We start from the raw sequence: 17295 nt of genomic DNA on the forward strand, positions 1-17295 counted from the left end.
AGGCCCCGGCTCCTCCCCGGCCTCCGCGCCGCGCTCCCGCCCCTCCTCCTCCCCCGCCCGCCGGCCGCCGCCGCCGCCGCCGCCTCCCCGCGCGGGTTAAGGAGGAGCCGGGCGGCGCCGAGCCGCGAGCCGCGCCGCCCGGGTGTGCGCTCCGCCTGGAGAGCCACGGCCGTGCTCACGACGGCGCGGGGTCTCGCCGCCCTTTGCCCACCTGCGGCCGCGTCGCTCCGGGAACCCGCCGTCTACCGGGGATAACAACTCACTGCTCCCCATCGGGAGATTCCTCGTGCACACCGTACACCCTCAATTCCAGCTGACACTCCAACTCCGGCGTTTCATTCTGTTGAACTCCATAAACAGATAAACAGCCCCAGCTTTCTCAGGACTATCTCTGATGGACTTCTCTTTCCCTCCAGATAGTTTATAAAGGATCATGAGCCTTGAGGTGAAGATTGGGGTGAGGTTTTTATGTTTCCCTGATATCATCCTGGAATTTAGTAAATGCTCCTTCAATGAGTGGATACTTGAAAAATGAGCGTGTAACGGTGAGGTAAACATCAGAAGATCTGGGTCCTGTTCCTTGTTCCAGCTTCGTGAACTTGTGCATGGCCCTTATTTTCTGCAATCTTGTTCAGCGAAGAAGGGACCTTGATACTCTGCCTGCTTACCCTTTACAGCTGTCATATCCTGAAATCATATTATTCTGCTCCAAATTCTTATATATTTCATACTCTGGCTTTCCCGTCCCCCCACCCTGAGGGAGTTTCGCTCTGTCGCCCAGGCTGGAGGACAGTGGCGCGATCTTAACTCAGTGCAACCTTTGCCTCCGGGATTCAATTGACTCTCCTGCCTCAGCCTCCGGAGTAGCTGAGATTACAGGCGAGCACCACCACGCTCAGCTAATTTTTGTATTTTTAGTAGAGACAGGGTTTCACCATGTTGGCCAGGCTGGTCTCGGACTCCTGACCTCGCGATCCACCTGCCTGGGCCTCCCAAAGTGCTGGGATTACAGGCGTGAGCCACCACGCCCAGACCATACTCTGGCTTTTTAAACTTTTCTCAAACTACCCTACTTTCCTTCCCTCCCTCCTTCCTTCCCTCCTTCCTTCCTTCCTTGCTTCCCTCCTTCCTTCTTTTCTTTCTTCCTTTCTTCTTTCTTTCTTTTAATAGAGACTGGGTCTTACTATGGCTGCCCAGGTTGGTCTTGAATTCCTGGGGTTAAACTATCCTCCTGCCTTAGGCCTCCAAAGTTCTGGGATTACAGGCATGAGCCACGGCCTCGGCGTACTCCCTACTTTATATAACATAATATGAGGCCAGGCGCGGTGGCTCACGCCTGTAATTCCAACACCTTGAGAAGCCCGGGCAGGCTAATCACTTGAGGTCAGGAATTCGAAACCAGCCTGGCCAACATGGTGAAACCCCTGTCTCTACTAAAAATATAAAAATTAGCCGAAGGTCGAGGAGCTGGCCCACGCCTGTAATCCCAGCATTTTGGGAGGCCGAAGCAGACGGATCACAAGGTCAGGAGTTGGAGACCAGCCTGGCCAATATGGCGAAACCCTGTCTCTACTGAAATACAAAAATTAGCCGGCATGGTGGCGGGTGCCTGTAATCCCAGCTACTCGGGAAGCTGAGGCAGGAGAATCGCTTGAACCGAGGAGGCGGAGTTTGTGGTGAGCTGAGATCACGCCACTGCACTCCAGCCTGGGCAACAGAGCCAGACTTGGTCTCAAAAGAAATAAAAGTAGGGGAGGTAGAGTTTGCAGTGAGCCGAGATCATGCCACTGCACTTCAGCTTGGGAGACAGAGTGAGACACCGTCTCAAAAAAAACAAAAGGCAGGGCGCGGTGGCTCATGCCCGTAATCCCAGCACTTTGAGAGGCCAAGGCGGGCAGATCACGAGGTCAGGAAATCGAGACCATCCTGGCCAACATGGTGAAACCCCGTCTCTACTACAAATACAAAAAATTAGCAGGGTGTGGTGGCGCATGCCTGTAATCCCAGTTACTCGGGAAGCTGAGGCAGGAGAATCGCTTGAACCCAGGAGGCGGAGGTTGCAGACAGCCGAGATCGATCGCGCCACTGCACTCCAGCCTGGGAGACAGAGCAAGACTCTTCTCAAAAAAAAAAGATAATAGGAATACAAAAATATTGCTCGCAAAATATTCGAATTGCCCCCCAAAAGACTGCATCCTTAAGTTATATGTATATATTAATAATTATATTTATAATATGCCAGGCATTGCACTGAGCATTTTGAGTGTGTTATCACGTTGATTATTCTAGCAATTCCCGAAGACTCTAAGACACTATTATTATACTTATTTTACAGATGAGAAAATTGTGACTTACAGATACTATGTGTGAGTTCACTTAATTAGTAAGTAGCAAAGTCAGGACTTAAATCCAAATGACTCTAATGTCCAGCTTTTACTATATATACCATTGTCTGGAGCGATCAGAATTTACAGTCATCCTCAAATTTAAAGGCAGTAAACCAGACCAAGCCTTTTCTTCCTCCTCACACTTCCTATATTCAGGTTTAAAGATGTATTTTCCCCCTTTTTGAGGAATTAAATAATTCTCCCACACTCAGATAATGTGGCAGTAAATCTTTCTTGATATGTGTTGGATGTTTTGTTATGTTTCAACCATTTTCGACATGTCCTGTGTATGGAGGGCACGAGTGACACGCAGAAGTACTAAAAATGAAAACATAAGAGAAGGATTAGAATTTTCTTTCTTTTTTTTTTTTTTTTTTTTTTGATACGGAGTGTCGCTCTTGTTACCCAGGCTGGAGTGCAATGGCGCGATCTCGGCTCACCGCAACCTCCGCCTCCTGGGTTCAGGCAATTCTCCTGCCTCAGCCTCCTGAGTAGCTGGAATTACAGGCACTCGCCACCATACCCAGCTAATTTTTTGTATTTTTAGTAGAGACAGGGTTTCACCATGTTGACCAGGATGGTCTCGATCTCTTGACCTCGTGATCCACCCGCCTCGGCCTCCCAAAGTGCTGGGATTAAAGGCGTCAGCCACCGTGCCCGGCCCTAGAATCTTCTTTCCTGACAATTTGGAAAAATAAAAAGCTCAAGAAATTATTTAATTTTTACAAGATAATTGCTGCAGTATATTTGTAACTGGAAAATTAGTAAAGACCTAAATATCCAAAATAAAGGAATTTTAAATATATTATGGCATGTCTGTACAATAGAGTACTACTTAGCATTTAAAAGAATAATTGTATTTATCTCTGAAATGTAGAAGTAGTGAAGTTGTTTTACTTTTATATCTTCTTTATCATTCAGATATTTTACAGTAGGCATATAATATTTTAAAGAACCATTGTTTCATATCTGACTTATTTGAGTAAGAAAATATTTTAAAATTTGTATAATGCAATCATATAGTTGCTTTTTAAAATATACATGTTTGCCGGGCGCGGTGGCTCATGCCTGTAATCCTAGCACTTTGGGAGGCCGAGGTGGGTGGATCACCTGAGGTCAGGAGTTCAAGACCAGCCTGGCCATCTGGTGAAACCCCATCTTAGAAAAAAATAAAATAAAACAATTAAAAATAAAATAAATAAAATATACATGTTCATGTATATATTTGTGTGTATAACATATACACATAGAAGATGGAAACACACCAAAGTTGTGAGTTTATGGATTATTTTAATTTACTTCATTTTTTACTGTATCTATAATTAGTGTTTGTATAGATTTGCTCATGTAATTTTTAGAATCAAAAGAAACTGACAAGCCTAGTTTGGTGTGGTTTTGCCCTAAGATTGTGGGGAAGCACTTACATTCATTCTCACTTTACTTTCTATTAAGGAGGGTAATATGGAGAAGGATTTTTTAAGTCATTGAAACATTCAAGATATTAAAATATAAGCATCCACTCTTCTTTGTAATAAAACATGTTATAGTCCGGGTGCGGTGGCTCACACCTGTAATCCTAGCAATTTGAGAGGCCAAGGCAAGCGGATGACAAGATCAGGAATTCAAGACCAGCCTGGCTAACATGAGGAAACCTTGTCTCTACTAAAAATACAAAACAATTAGCTTGGCGTGGTGGCAGGTGCTTGTAATCCCAGCTACTTGGGAGGCTGAGGCAGAAGAATTCCTTTAACCCAGGAGGCAGAGGTTGCAGTGAGCAGAGATCACACCTCTGCACTCCAGCCTAGGCAACAAGAGCAAGACTCCGTCTTGAAAAAAAAAAAAAAAAGGAAAGAAAACATGTTATATAATTCTTCATGAGTGTTAGTTTACCTTGAACAAAACTCTTCTTTATAAAATTGGTGACAATTTTATATGTCACCATACATAGAAATATGCTACAACGTACATTTTGGAAGCATTTTTTAGAGACCATAGTCTCTAAAGACATAAAGATATGTCTCTAAAAGGGCATATCTTACGTGAAACATATATTGTGGTTAAGATTCATGTACAGTATTCAAATCTCAACTTTGAGTCCTAATAATTGTGAGAATTTAGGTAAGTCATTCAACTGCTTTGTGACTCAGTTTCCTCATCAGTAAAATGGGAGTAATAGTACCTATTTCATAATGTTCTGGAGGGATTATGTGACTTCATACATGTAACATATTTAGATAAATGCCTGAGGGAGTGGGGACCTAGAAACTGAGAGGCTTATCAACCAAATGCAATATATATGGACCAAGAGACATGCCCATTAAATACAATATGTAGACCTTTTGGGGGATCCCGATTAGAAAAAAGCAACTGGAAAAAATATTCTGAGACAATTGGTAAAATTCTAGTACTAAGGATGATATCAAACAATTATTGTATATTTTAGGTGCTAATGGAATTAACATTTTTTATGAATCTTTATGAATACTAAAGTATTTAGACATGAAATGTTGGAAATTTGCTTCAAAATAAGTAATGGGGAAGAGGGGTACAGATAATAGATAAAAGATTGACCAAAAGTTGCTTTTTACAACAGTTTTGTTTTTTTTTTAATGCTATTCTCTGGGCCTGGCACGGTGGCTCATGCCTGTAATCGCAGCACTTGGGGAGGCTGAGACCGGCGGATCACCTGAGGTCAGGGTTCAAGACCAGCCTGGGCAACATGGTGAAACCCCGTCTCTACAAAAATATAAAAATTAGCCGGGCATGATGGCAGGTGCCTGTAATCCCAGCTACTAGGAAGACTGAGGTGGGAGAATTGCTTGAATGGGGAGGTGGAGGTTGCAGTGAGCCGAGATCGTGCCACTGCACTCCAGCCTGGGCAAGAGACTCCATCTCAAAAAAAAGGGTATTCTCTCTATTTATATATGTTTGAAGTCTTACAAGATAAACATTTTTTTTTTTGTAAAGATGGGGTTTCACCATGATGGCCAGGCTGGTCTTGAACTCCTGACCTCAGGCGATCCACCCACTTCAGCCTCCCAAAGTGCTCGGATTACAGGCGTGAGCCACCACGTCCAGCCCGATAAACAATTTTTTTTTTTTTTTTTTTTGAGACGGAGTTTCGCTCGTTACCCAGGCTGGAGTGCAATGGCGCGATCTCGGCTCACCGCAACCTCCGCCTCCTAGGTTGAGGCAATTCTCCTGCCTCAGCCTCCTGAGTAGCTGGGATTACAGGCACACGCCACCATGCCCAGCTAATTTTTTGTATTTTTAGTAGAGACAGGGTTTCACCATGTTGACCAGGATGGTCTCGATCTCTTGACCTCGTGATCCACCCGCCTCGGCCTCCCAAAGTGCTGGGATTACAGGCTTAACAATATTTTTAAAAAGTACTGTTTAGCGGCCGGGCGCGGTGGCTCACGCCTGTAATCCCAGCACTTTGGGAGGCCGAGGCGGGTGGATCACGAGGTCAAGAGATCGAGACCATCCTGGTCAACAAGGTGAAACCCCGTCTCTACTAAAAATACAAAAAAAAATTAGCTGGGCATGGTGGCACGTGCCTGTAATCCCAGCTACTCAGGAGGCTGAGGCAGGAGAATTGCCTGAACCCAGGAGGCGGAGGTTGCGGTGAGCCGAGATCGCGCCATTGCACTCCAGCCTGGGTAACAAGAGCGAAACTCCGTCTCAAAAAAAAAAAAAAAAAAAAAAAAAAAAGTACTGTTTAGCCAGGCGCGATGGCTCACACCTGTAATCCGAGCACTTTGGGAGGCCGAGGCAGGCGGATCACGAGGTCAGGAGTTCGAGACCAGCCTGGCCAATATGGTGAAACCCCATCTCTCCTAAAAATACAAAAATTAGCCGGGCGTGATGCGCACGCCTGTAGCTCCAGCTACTTGGAAGACTGAGACAGAAGAATCGCTTGAACCCAGGACGCAGAGGTTGCAGTGAGACGAGATCCCGCCACTGAACTCCAGCCTGAGCGACAGAGCGAGACTCCGTCTCAAAAATGAAATAAAAGTACTGTTTAAAAATGCTGGAACAACCGGGCGCAGTGGCTCACGCCTATAATCCCAGCACTTTGGGAGGCCGAGGCGGGTGAATCACGAGGTCAAGAGTTCGAGACCATCCTGGTCAACATGGTGAAACCCCGTCTCTACTAAAAATACAAAAAATTAGCTGGGCATGGTGGCGTGTGCCTGTAATTCCAGCTACTCAGGAGGCTGAGGCAGGAGAATTGCCTGAACCCAGGAGGCGGAGGTTGCGGTGAGCCGAGATCGCGCCATTGCACTCCAGCCTGGGTAACAAGAGTGAAACTCCGTCTCAAATAAATAAATAAATAAATAAAGCATTTTTATATAAATTAAAAAAAAGCATTTTTAGCTGGAACATAGCTAGGACTATGTGTTTGCTATTATTACATGCTTCGTATGTATAATATTACCTAATGTTTGTTTACACCTTTCAGATTATAATGTTTTCGTTTACTGACACTAAACCTAGGAGGTGGGGAAATGTTATTCCCATTTACAAATGAGACAACTAAACCACAGCCAAGACCCTGCATTACACCATCTCCACTCTTCAGATTCCTGGGACCTGTGATCAACAGAGTAGGGGTAGACTGTAGCCACTAGACACAGAGTTCTCACCTCTTTTAATGGTTGTAGTCAGGTCTATTAGAAACTAAACCAACATACAAATGATTCATTTAGGAATATCAGACAAAATATGAGCTTACATTTGCACATCAGAAAAATTCTAACTGCTACTTTAAAAGATAATAGGGTCACCATTGACTCCATGGGAATTGGAAAAAAAAAAACAAATAAATAAAAGGTAATGGGGGAACAGAACCTAAGATATTAAATAATAAAGGTAAAGTTATCTCTATAGTTTTTATTTCCTTTACATAGCTGTTTATTATTTAGGGTTTTCTACGTTAATTTTCTATCCTCTACCCAACCTGTTTGATTCCCCCAAGCCCTAAAAATTAGACTGGAGCCAGGGAACCAGAGATGAAAAACTGCGAGGCGAGGTTGGGAGGCAGAGGCCGGCACATCCCAGCGGTATAGGCCCAGCCGTCCAACACTCCTGTTCCACCTTAAGAAGCTTTCGCCTCTGCCCCAGCCGAGCAAGCACTCGGCTCCTCCCACCCCCGTGTCAGCTCCTGCCCGGGAACGTGGGCTTGGGAGGAAAGACGCACTGAATGGAAAGATTGGCGCCAGAGGCAGCAGGTCCCTCCGGCCCCCTACTCTACTGGCGCGGGGAGGAGCGTGTGAAGCACGGGCCATCAGGGTTCGGTTCCTTTCTGGAGGACCTCAGGGATGAGGGCACGCCATACTGAAACTGGGGGGCGGGTAGGTGGGCCATGGGGCCCATCTTGGGGTGGGGCCTTAGGGAGACAGAACTGGCACAGGAGATGCACATACGCCGGGATCGTTAGTACAAAGTCGTTAGGTTCCCTCGTCCAGGACGCACCTCTTCAAATCATTTCCAAAAGAGGTGGCAAGTTTTCCATCCTCCGCCCCAATTCCTCGTCTTCCTCTTAATTGGCTGGGGTCAGGGTAGGCCCGGCCCAAGGTCGCTTGTTGGCTGGCTGCGTCAGTAATCTATCACAGGATGACGCGCACGAGGGGTGGTATTTGGGGAGGAAGTGAGGATTATTTTGGTACCTCCTACTCCAACTACTGATTGGTTGAGATTTACAGTGATGTAAAACGCGGCATAAAAATGTAAACTAAAGGGAAGTGTCTGTTGGCGATTCTCTCGGGGCGGTGGGGACTCTGTTAATGTAGAGAAGGACCAAATTGATTAAAACACAGAAATGAGTTTAGACAGGAACTGAAGGAAAACGAGGGAATTCCGCGGGACCTTCGTTGCCTTCAAACAAGGTCATTTCCTGCATGGGATCGATGGTTTCCTGTTTACTGCCTCCGAAGAGCACGCTGGCTTTCTGGAATATGCATGATAATTAAATTCCTACTAGACTTTGGTCCCAGACTTCCCATTTGTTTACCTTACCTAAGATAATGAATGACGCAGAGGAAAAGGAAAAGGGTTTAACCCTGCCTTTAGAGAAGGATAGGGAAACTGAGGTTCTCTAATATTAGAAAGCTAAAGACTGACCCTGGGTCATGGTATCCAAGTAGTTGGGTTACTAAAGAAACCGTTCGCATAGTAGTTGGAGAGAGTGGATGAAGGTAGAGAACTGTAAAGATTTATCTGAAGGAAAGAGATTAATCACATACAGAAGCCTTCCTTGGTAGAAAACTACATCTTTCTTTGGGAGGCCGAGGCGGGCGGACCACGAGGTCAAGAGATCGAGACCATCCTGGAACATGGTGAAACCCCGTCTCTACTAAAAATACAAAAACTAGCTGGGCGTGGTGGCGCGCGCCTGTAGTCCCAGCTACTCGGGAGGCTAAGGCAGGAGACTTGCTTCAACCTGGGAGGCGGAGGCTGCAGTGAGTCGAGGTTGCGCCACTGCACTCCAGCCTGGCGCCTGGTGACGGAGTGAGACTCTGTCTCAAAAAAGAAAAAAGAAAACTACATCTTTTTTTTTTTTTTTTTTTTCTTTAGACAGGGTCTCTCTCCGTTGCCCAGGCTGAAGCACGATCTCGGCTTACTGCAACCTTCACCTCTGGGGTTCAAGCGATTCTCCTGCCTCAGCCTCCGGAGTAGCTGGGGCCACAGGCACGTGCCACAACGCCCGGCTGTGTTTTGTGTTTTTAGTAGAGACAGGGTTTCACCATGTTGGCCAGGCTGGTCTCGAACTCCTGACCTCAGGTGATCCGCCCACTTCGGCCTTCCAAAGTGCTGGGATTACAGGAGTGAGCCACAGCACCCTGCCAAGAACTACATCTTACCCCCGGTGCTTGGCAGTGTCGGATACATAGTAGGTAGTCAACTGCTGATGTGAACTTTGTATATATATATGTATGTGTGTTGCTGCTGGGTACCGTGGCTCACGCCTGTAATCCTAGCACATTGGAAGGCCTAGGCAGGCGGATCACCTGAGGTCAGGAGTTCAAGACCAGCCTGGCCAACATGGTGAAACCCCATCTCTGCTAAAGATGCAACATTTAGCCGGGCGCGGTGGCTCATGTCTGTAATCCCAGCACTTTGGGAGGCTGAGGTGGGCAGATCACCTGAGGTCAGGAGTTCGAGACCAGCCTGACCAATATGGTGAAACCCCATCTTTAAAAAAAAAAAAAAGATGCAACATTTAGCTGGAAATCACTTGAACTCGGGAGGCGAGGTTGTAGTGAGCCAAGATCGTGCCACTGCATTCCAGCCTGGGCAACAGCAAAATTCTGTCTCAAAAATAAATAAAAAAAGTACGCTGGAAAAATCCTAAAGATGCCAGACTTGAAGTAGGTCTGCTTCACACCTACCTGAGATGCTACCTCCCTGGGAAAATGCTATTTTCCTCCTAACGCCTTGAGGCCTTTAAAATTTGAAAGCAGATTTCTTCTCAACCTACCTACCTTCCTAGAAAAATTGAAAAGCTAGGTGTGATTAGTGAAAAGATATCCTCTACATTCAGTGAATGGAACATAAGAAAGTGTTTGACCTACAATCAGAGGCAAGAGACTAGAAAGAAATTATTTGAGAGCTTGAGAAATATCATCTATACTATGTTAGTTGTGGAATCATTTGCTTCCTAGCATGATATACACCTTTTTTCTAGTCCAGAGTTTTTCTTATAGTTAGCGTTCAGCAATGCTTTAACATTGTCTAGCCGGGTGCGGTGGTGCGTGCCTGTAGTCCCAGCTACTTGGGAGGCTGAGGTGGGAGGATCGCTTGAGCCCAGGAGTTCTGGGCTGTAGTGCGCTATGCTGCTCGGTTGTCCACACTAAGTTCAGCATCAATATGGTGACCTCCCGGGAGCGGGGGACCACCAGGTTGCCTAAGGAGGGGTGAACCAGCCCAGGTCGGAAACGGACTGATCAGTAGTGGGATTGTGCCTGTGAATAGCCACTGCACTCCAGCCTGGGCAACATAGCGAGACCCCGTCTCTTAAAAATAAATAAATAAATAACATTGTCTAAAAACTGTGCTCTAAACTTGAGGGCAAGAATCTCCCTTTCATATTATAACTCTCCCCACCACAAGACCCTGTAGGGGCTATTGGTCAAGATTCTGCAAGTTATTTTCTGCTTATCCAAACAGATCCTATCTTATGATTTTCTAGGGTCTTCTAGGTCAGGTGGTTTACAAAAGAGTATACCATGCCGGCTCTTTAGTATCATGTGGCAACAAGGAAAAGAACAGGAGGCAGTTATATTTGCAATAACAAAAATGCCATGGGAAAATTATTACTGGGCTGTAAATAATTCCGGCGTAATGAAGTGTGTATTGCCTATGCCAAAAGAGAGGGGAGATGTTAAAATTTCCAAGAATTGTGTTTGAGGGAAAAGTGCACTTTGTTCCTAATAATATTAAATAAATCATGTGAAAACATACAAAAAATTATTTTTAGGCTAATAATTCATACACTTATAGCACTGGCACTTTCCACCTGATGATGGGCAATAAGCAAAAGCAGAAATTTTTCTTTAGGTGAAAGGGACCTAGAGTCCAGCACCAAGCCTAAAGAAGGAAAAACCTGGTATTATTCCTAACCATAGATCTCAGCCCTCCAATTTCTAAAGGAAGTGATACTTTGATTGGTAAGAACATTACATACTGAGTCACATAGAGCCTGAGGTCTTAGAAAAATCCTCAATTCGGTCAGGCACAGTGGCTCACACCTGTAATCCGAGCACTTTGGGAGGCCTAGGCGAATCACAAGTTCAGGAGTTCGAGACCAGCCTGGCCAACATGTGAAACCCTGTCTCTACTAAAGATGCAAAATTAGCCAGGCGTGGTGTCACATGCCTATAATCCCAGCTACTCGGGAGGCTGAGGCAGGAGAATCACTTGAACCTCGGAGGCAGAGGTTGCAGCAAGCTGAGATTGTGCCACTGCACTCCAGCCTGGGCAACAGAGTAAGACTCCATTCCCCTCCCCCAAAAAAAGAAAAATTTTCAACTCATGATTCCTCCTGAGCCTGGCTGCGTGCCCTTAAACAATAGTAATCATGAGTTTCTTTCATCCCTGGAAGCCCAAGAAACAATTACAAGGCCTCAGAAGACCAGTGATGAAAGCACCAAGTTGCATTGCCTTTGGGATTTATGGAAAGAAGAAAAGGGCAGTGGGCTACTTCTCAGTCAGGTATTACATCTGTCAGGGCTGGCTGCAGTAAATGGAAAACACTTAAGTAGGAAAGGCTTTAATACTGGGGCTTAATGTGCTTACAAAATTATTGGAAGTACTGGAGAAAGGGGGTCTCTGTTGTATATCAGAAATGGCTCCGGCCGGGCGCAGTGGCTCAAGCCTATAATCCCAGCACTTTCGGAGGCCGAGGCGGGTGGATCACGAGGTCAAGAGATCGAGACCATCCTGGTCAACAAGGTGAAATCCCGTCTCTACTAAAAATACAAAAATTAGCTGGGCATGGTGGCGTGCGCCTGTAATCCCAGCTACTCGGGAGGGTGAGGCAGGAGAATTGCTTGAACCCAGGAGGCGGAGGTTGCGGTGAGCCGAGATCGCGCCATTGCACTCCAGCCTGGGTAACAAGAGCGAAACTCCGTCTCAAAAAAAAAAAAGAAAAAGAAAAAAGAAAAAAGAAATGGCTCCAAGAATGAGGCTACTAAACTTACCCACCAGGAAAGCTTCAGAAAGGTGAGAAATCAAGACTATATTGCTGAAACTGTTGAGTCCAGGAACACATGCCCCTGCACTGACACGGGTATGGAAAGAAAAAAAAAAAAATTAAAAATAAAGAAAAAATGGAGAACTTACTGCCCTGGTTGTGATCAAGGAATTGTGCAGCTACTGTTGTTAACACAGTCTCAGCAGCTTTCAACAGCCATGAAACTAGTGCATAGACATTGGAACGCTGCTGCAGAAAAACCCAACCTCTCATGACTCTGCTGACCCGCAGCAACAGCCAAAGCGGCCAGCAGATGGCCCCAACCCGGCTTCCACTTTTCAAGTTTCTCATGTGTGCAAATATTGATAGATCCACAATTTACAACTAGAACCCTAGCTGCAATAAAATCTAGAAAATACAGTTTTTGGTTTTCCAGTCTCTGCAGAGGAAGGTATATAAAAGAAAATAGAACGTCCATCACCCATATCCACTACGAGAATATATGGATCTACATTTAAAAGACTTCCCTCCAGGGTGTGGTGGCTCATGCCTGTAGTCCTAGCTACTCAGGAGACTGAAGTGAGAGGCTTCCTTGAGCCTGGAAGGTCGAGGCTCCAGCGGACCTGTGTTTGTGCCACTGCACTCTGACCTGGATGTCAAAGTGGACCCTGTCTCAATAAATAAATAAATAAGCTGGTGTGGTCCCAGCTACACCAGCTACACAGGAGGCGGAGGTGAAACATTCACTCCTGCACTCCAACCTGGGTGACAGAGCAAGGCCTTATCTAAAAAAAACAAAAAACAAAACAAAACAAAATTCCTTAGTAACAAATAGAATGTAGAACGAAGCTAGAAAACAAGTTTTCAAAGAAAAAAAATAAAAAAATAAAAAATAAATTTTTTAAATAAAAAGAATGTAGAATAAAACAAAGAATCCTGAGCCAGAAGCAGCATAAGAACGAAGCAAAAGTCTGTTCTAAACTTTTTCATTTTATTATTTTATTTTATTTTATTTTATTTCGAGACGGAGTTTCTCTCTCGTTACCCAGGCTGGAGTGCAATGGCGCGATCTCGGCTCACCGCAACCTCCGCCTCCTGGGTTCAGGCAATTCTCCTGCCTCAGCCTCCTGAGTAGCTGAGATTACAGGCACGCGCCACCATGCCCAGCTAATTTTTGTATTTTTAGTAGAGACGGGATTTCACCATGTTGACCAGGATGGTCTCGATCTCTTGACCTCGTGATCCACTCGCCTCAGCCTCCCAAAGTGCTGGGATTACAGGCGTGAGCCACCGCGCCCGGGTAAACTTTTTCATTTTATAAACCAGTGGGGAAATATGAGGGAGCACAGAACTTTTCATATTGTCAGGTAAAAACATTAATTACTAACTACAGTCTATTATGCCCATCATGTTATAAAACAATCAACATCATTTTAATATTAATTAATGCCTTCCACCAGAAAGACAGAAAGGTTATATAGTCTCAGGGCTGGGTGCAGTGGCTCATGCCCATAATCCCAGCACTTTGGGAGGCTGAGGATTGCTTGAGCGCAGGAATTCAAGACCACCCTAAGAAACGTGGTGAGACTTGTCTTTACAAAAAAATACTAAAAAGAAAAAAATTAGCTAGGTGTGGTGGTGATGCCTATAGTTCCGCTACTTGGCCAACTGGGGTAGGAGGATCGATTCAGTCCAGAAGTTCGCACCACTGTGGATCATTCATTTATTCAGTGCTGGATTCATTCAGTGATTTATATCTGATGTGTGAGAGAATGGGAGTAAGGCTAAGTGCCTTTGGCAAAATACTGTTATTAGTTTTGTCCCAGTTTAATACACAGACTAAATTTAGAATTTCCACTGATTTTTTTTAAGAAGAGTTAATCCAGGCCAGGCGCGGTGGCTCACGCCTATAATCCCAGCACTTTGGGAGGCAGAGGCGGGTGGATCACGAGATCAAGAGATCAAGACCATCCTGGTCAATAAGGTGAAACCCCGTCTCTACTAAAAATACAAAAATTAGCTGGGCCTGGTGGTGCGTGCCTGTAATCCCAGCTACTCAGGAGGCTGAGGCAGGAGAATTGCCTGAACCCAGGAGGCGGAGGTTGCGGTGAGCCGAGATTGTGCCATTGCACTCCAGCCTGGGTAACAAGAGCGAAACTCCGTCTCAAAAAAAAAAAAAAAAAAAGAGTTAATCGAGGCCAAGGGACTAGGCAGAGCCATGGAACCGCCGCCAGTTCGCTGTCGGTCCACGCCGCCCATCGCGCTGCCCGCCCGTCTAGCGTCCGCCGCCGCCGTGGGAGTGCAGGTGGAAACCATCTCCCCAGGAGACGGCGCACCTTCCCGAAGCGCGGCCAGACCTGCGTGGTGCACTACACCGGGATGCTTGAAGATGGAAAGAAATTTGATTCCTCCCGGGACAGAAACAAGCCCTTTAAGTTTATGCTAGGCAAGCAGGAGGTGATCCGAGGCTGGGAAGAAGGGGTTGCCCAGATAAGTGTGGGTCAGAGAGCCAAACGGACTGTATCTCCAGATTATGCCTACGGTGCCACTGGGCACCCAGGCATCATCCCACCACATGCCACTCTTGTCTTCGATGTGGAGCTTCTAAAACTGGAATGACAGGAATGGCCTCCTCCCTTAGCTCCCTGTTCTTGGGTCTGCCATGGAGGGATCTGGTGCCTCCAGATGCGTGCACATGAATCCATATGGAGCTTTTCCTGATGTTCCACTACACTCTGTATAGACATCTGCCCTGACTGAATGTGTTCTGTCACTCGGCTTTGCTTCCGACACCTCCATTTCCTCTTCCCCTTTATCCTCATATGTGTGTTTACCTAAACTATATGCCATAAACCTCAAGTTATTCATTTTATTTTGTTTTCATTTTGGGGTGAAGATTCAGTTTCAGTCTTTTGGATCTAGGTTTCCAATTAAGTACATGATCAAGGCCGGGCGTGGTGGCTCACACCTGTAATCCAAGCACTTTGGAGGCTAAGGCGGGTGGATCACCTGAGGTCGGGAGTTCAAGACCAGCCTGACCAACATGGTGAAACCTCGTCTTAAGAAAAAAAAAAAAAGTACATGATCAAGTATTAACAGCACAAGTGATAGGTTAACTTTAGAATAGGAATTGGTGTTTGAGGGGGTTGCAAGAATATTTTATTTTAATTTTTTGGATGAAATTTTTATCTATTATATATTAAACATTCTTGCTGCTGTGCTGCAAAGCTATAGCAGATTTGAGGCGCTGTTGAGGGCTGAATTATTCTCCAAGTTGAGAGATGTCCTTGGGTTAAAATAAAAGCCCTACCTAAAACCGAGGTGGGGATGGGGAGAGCCTTTGCCTCCACCAGTCCCACTCCACCCTCTCCTTAAACCCTCTGCCTTTGAAAGCAGGTCATTTTCACTGCGATGTTGGACACTACGGTATCTATCTGTCCCTGAGCCAGCAGGGACCTCTGAAGCCTTCTTTGTGGCCTGGCTTATTATTATTATTTTTTCCCATCCTGTGGTTTTTCTAATGGACCTTCAGGAATTTTGTAATCTCATAACTTTCCAAGCTCCACCACTTGCTAAATCTTGAGAACTTTGACAGTTTAAATTGAAGGTGCTCTTTGTAGACTTAACACCCAATGAAAGCCCAGCCATCATGACAAATCCTTGAATGTTCTCTTAAGAAAATGATGCTGGTCATCGTAGCTTCAGCATCTCCTTTTTTTTGATGCTTGGCTCCCTCTGCTGATCTCAAAGTTTCCTGGCTTTTCCTCCCTCAGCCCCTTCTCACCCCTTTGCTGTCCTGTGTAGTGATTTGGTGAGAGAAATCATTGCTGTCCCCTCCCCCCAGCACCATATATGAGTTTCAAGTTTTATTATTGCAATAAAAGTGCTTTATGCCAGCTTTTCTCAAAAAAATAAAGAGTTAATCGAGCCAGGCGTGGTGGCTCATGCCTGTAATCCCAGCACTTTGGGAGGCTGAGGCAGGCGGATCATGAGGTCACAAGTTCAAGACCAGCCTGACCAACATGATGAAACCCGTCTCTACTAAAAATACGAAAAAAAAAAAAAAAAGAAGTGTTAATTTGAGTTAATTTTACAGATTAGTAAACACTACACCTCACTTTTTTTTTTTTTCAGTGCTCAGCCCTCTGTTGGAGATTCTGCCTCCCCTGGAACAGATGTCTTCTTGAGCACAATCCCAAGGTGGGTGGCCGCTCTGGGTGGGTGTGCACTGGTGGCCTGACAGGGTGTAGGGGAGGGGTCTGGCATCCTGTCCTCTGAGAGGGGACTTGGGTGAACTTGGGTTTTGGTGGGGATGCATGTGAAGTGGTATTGGATCCCATGACTAAGGACCCCTTCCTCCTTGGGGAGGAGCCTAGGAATGGACTCTCTTGGGGGCCTTCCCTCAGTGCCACCAGGTCCTGCCCTCCGGCCCATCTCTTCAGAAGGCGGTCTTTCCTTGGAGGAGTCAGAGACTCCAGCCCAGGGCTCTAGGGTCATGGTGTGAACATCTACCTCAGTCCTGCACTTCGCTTCTCTTGGCCCGATTTCTCCACTGGGAGCTGGGACTCTAAGCCCTCAAAGGGAGGATCCTCTGAGAGAGGCCCATGGGCAGGGAGCTGGTACAGAGGAGTGTGCGATGGGAGGGATAACCGGCGGGAGTAGGGGGCCGGGGCGTTGGGAGGGCTGGGGTGTCCTAGTCATCTTTGTCCTTGGAGCCATGTTTGAGGATGCGGATGAACGCCACCTAGTTGAACTTGCCTTTCTTATCATTGGGCGCCTCCCGGTATATCTCATCCACTTCCTCATCTGTGAAGCTGTCACCCATGGTGGTGAGCAGTTCCCAGAGGTGGTCCTCATGGATTAAATCTGAGGCTTCCTCATTGAAGCAGGCAAAGGCATTTTGGATCACATCCTGGGGGTCCCTGCCGTTCAGCTTCTCCCCAAACATGGTGAGGAAAGTGGTGAAGTTGATGGGCCTCAGGGCCTTGCTTATTATGCTCTCCAGGTATTCATTCTTGGGGTTCTTCCCCAGCCAGGCTGCTTGTCCTTCAGGTGCCCCTTGTGAACGAAGCCTTCACAGTTCTGGTCAATCATGTTGAAAGCCGCCTTAAACTCCTGGATGTGGAGGTGGTCAAACATCGCGAAGACGTTGGATGCGGCCTGCTGTGCCCGCTTCGTGGTGGTCTTGGCTTTGGCCCACTTGCTGGACAT

At 46.2% G+C, this 17295-nt stretch overlaps 1 protein-coding gene and 1 pseudogene across 1 annotated transcript; one reads left to right on the forward strand and one right to left on the reverse strand.

Annotated features, from left to right (window-relative positions):
* Nucleotides 1-14387: 14387 nt before the first annotated feature.
* Nucleotides 14388-15024, forward strand: LOC105734053 (peptidyl-prolyl cis-trans isomerase FKBP1A-like). Its single transcript, XM_064376746.1, has one exon. The coding sequence runs from the start codon at nt 14464-14466 to the stop codon at nt 14701-14703; it is 240 nt and encodes a 79-aa protein (XP_064232816.1). The 5' UTR covers nt 14388-14463; the 3' UTR covers nt 14704-15024.
* A 1753-nt stretch (nt 15025-16777) lies between these two features.
* LOC105734055 (myosin regulatory light polypeptide 9-like) lies at nt 16778-17295 on the reverse strand (annotated as a pseudogene).

This window comes from Aotus nancymaae, unplaced genomic scaffold (genome assembly GCF_030222135.1).
Source record: "Aotus nancymaae isolate 86718 unplaced genomic scaffold, 86718_ANA_hifiasm-v0.15.2.pri h1tg000016l, whole genome shotgun sequence".
NCBI lineage: Eukaryota > Metazoa > Chordata > Mammalia > Primates > Aotidae > Aotus > Aotus nancymaae.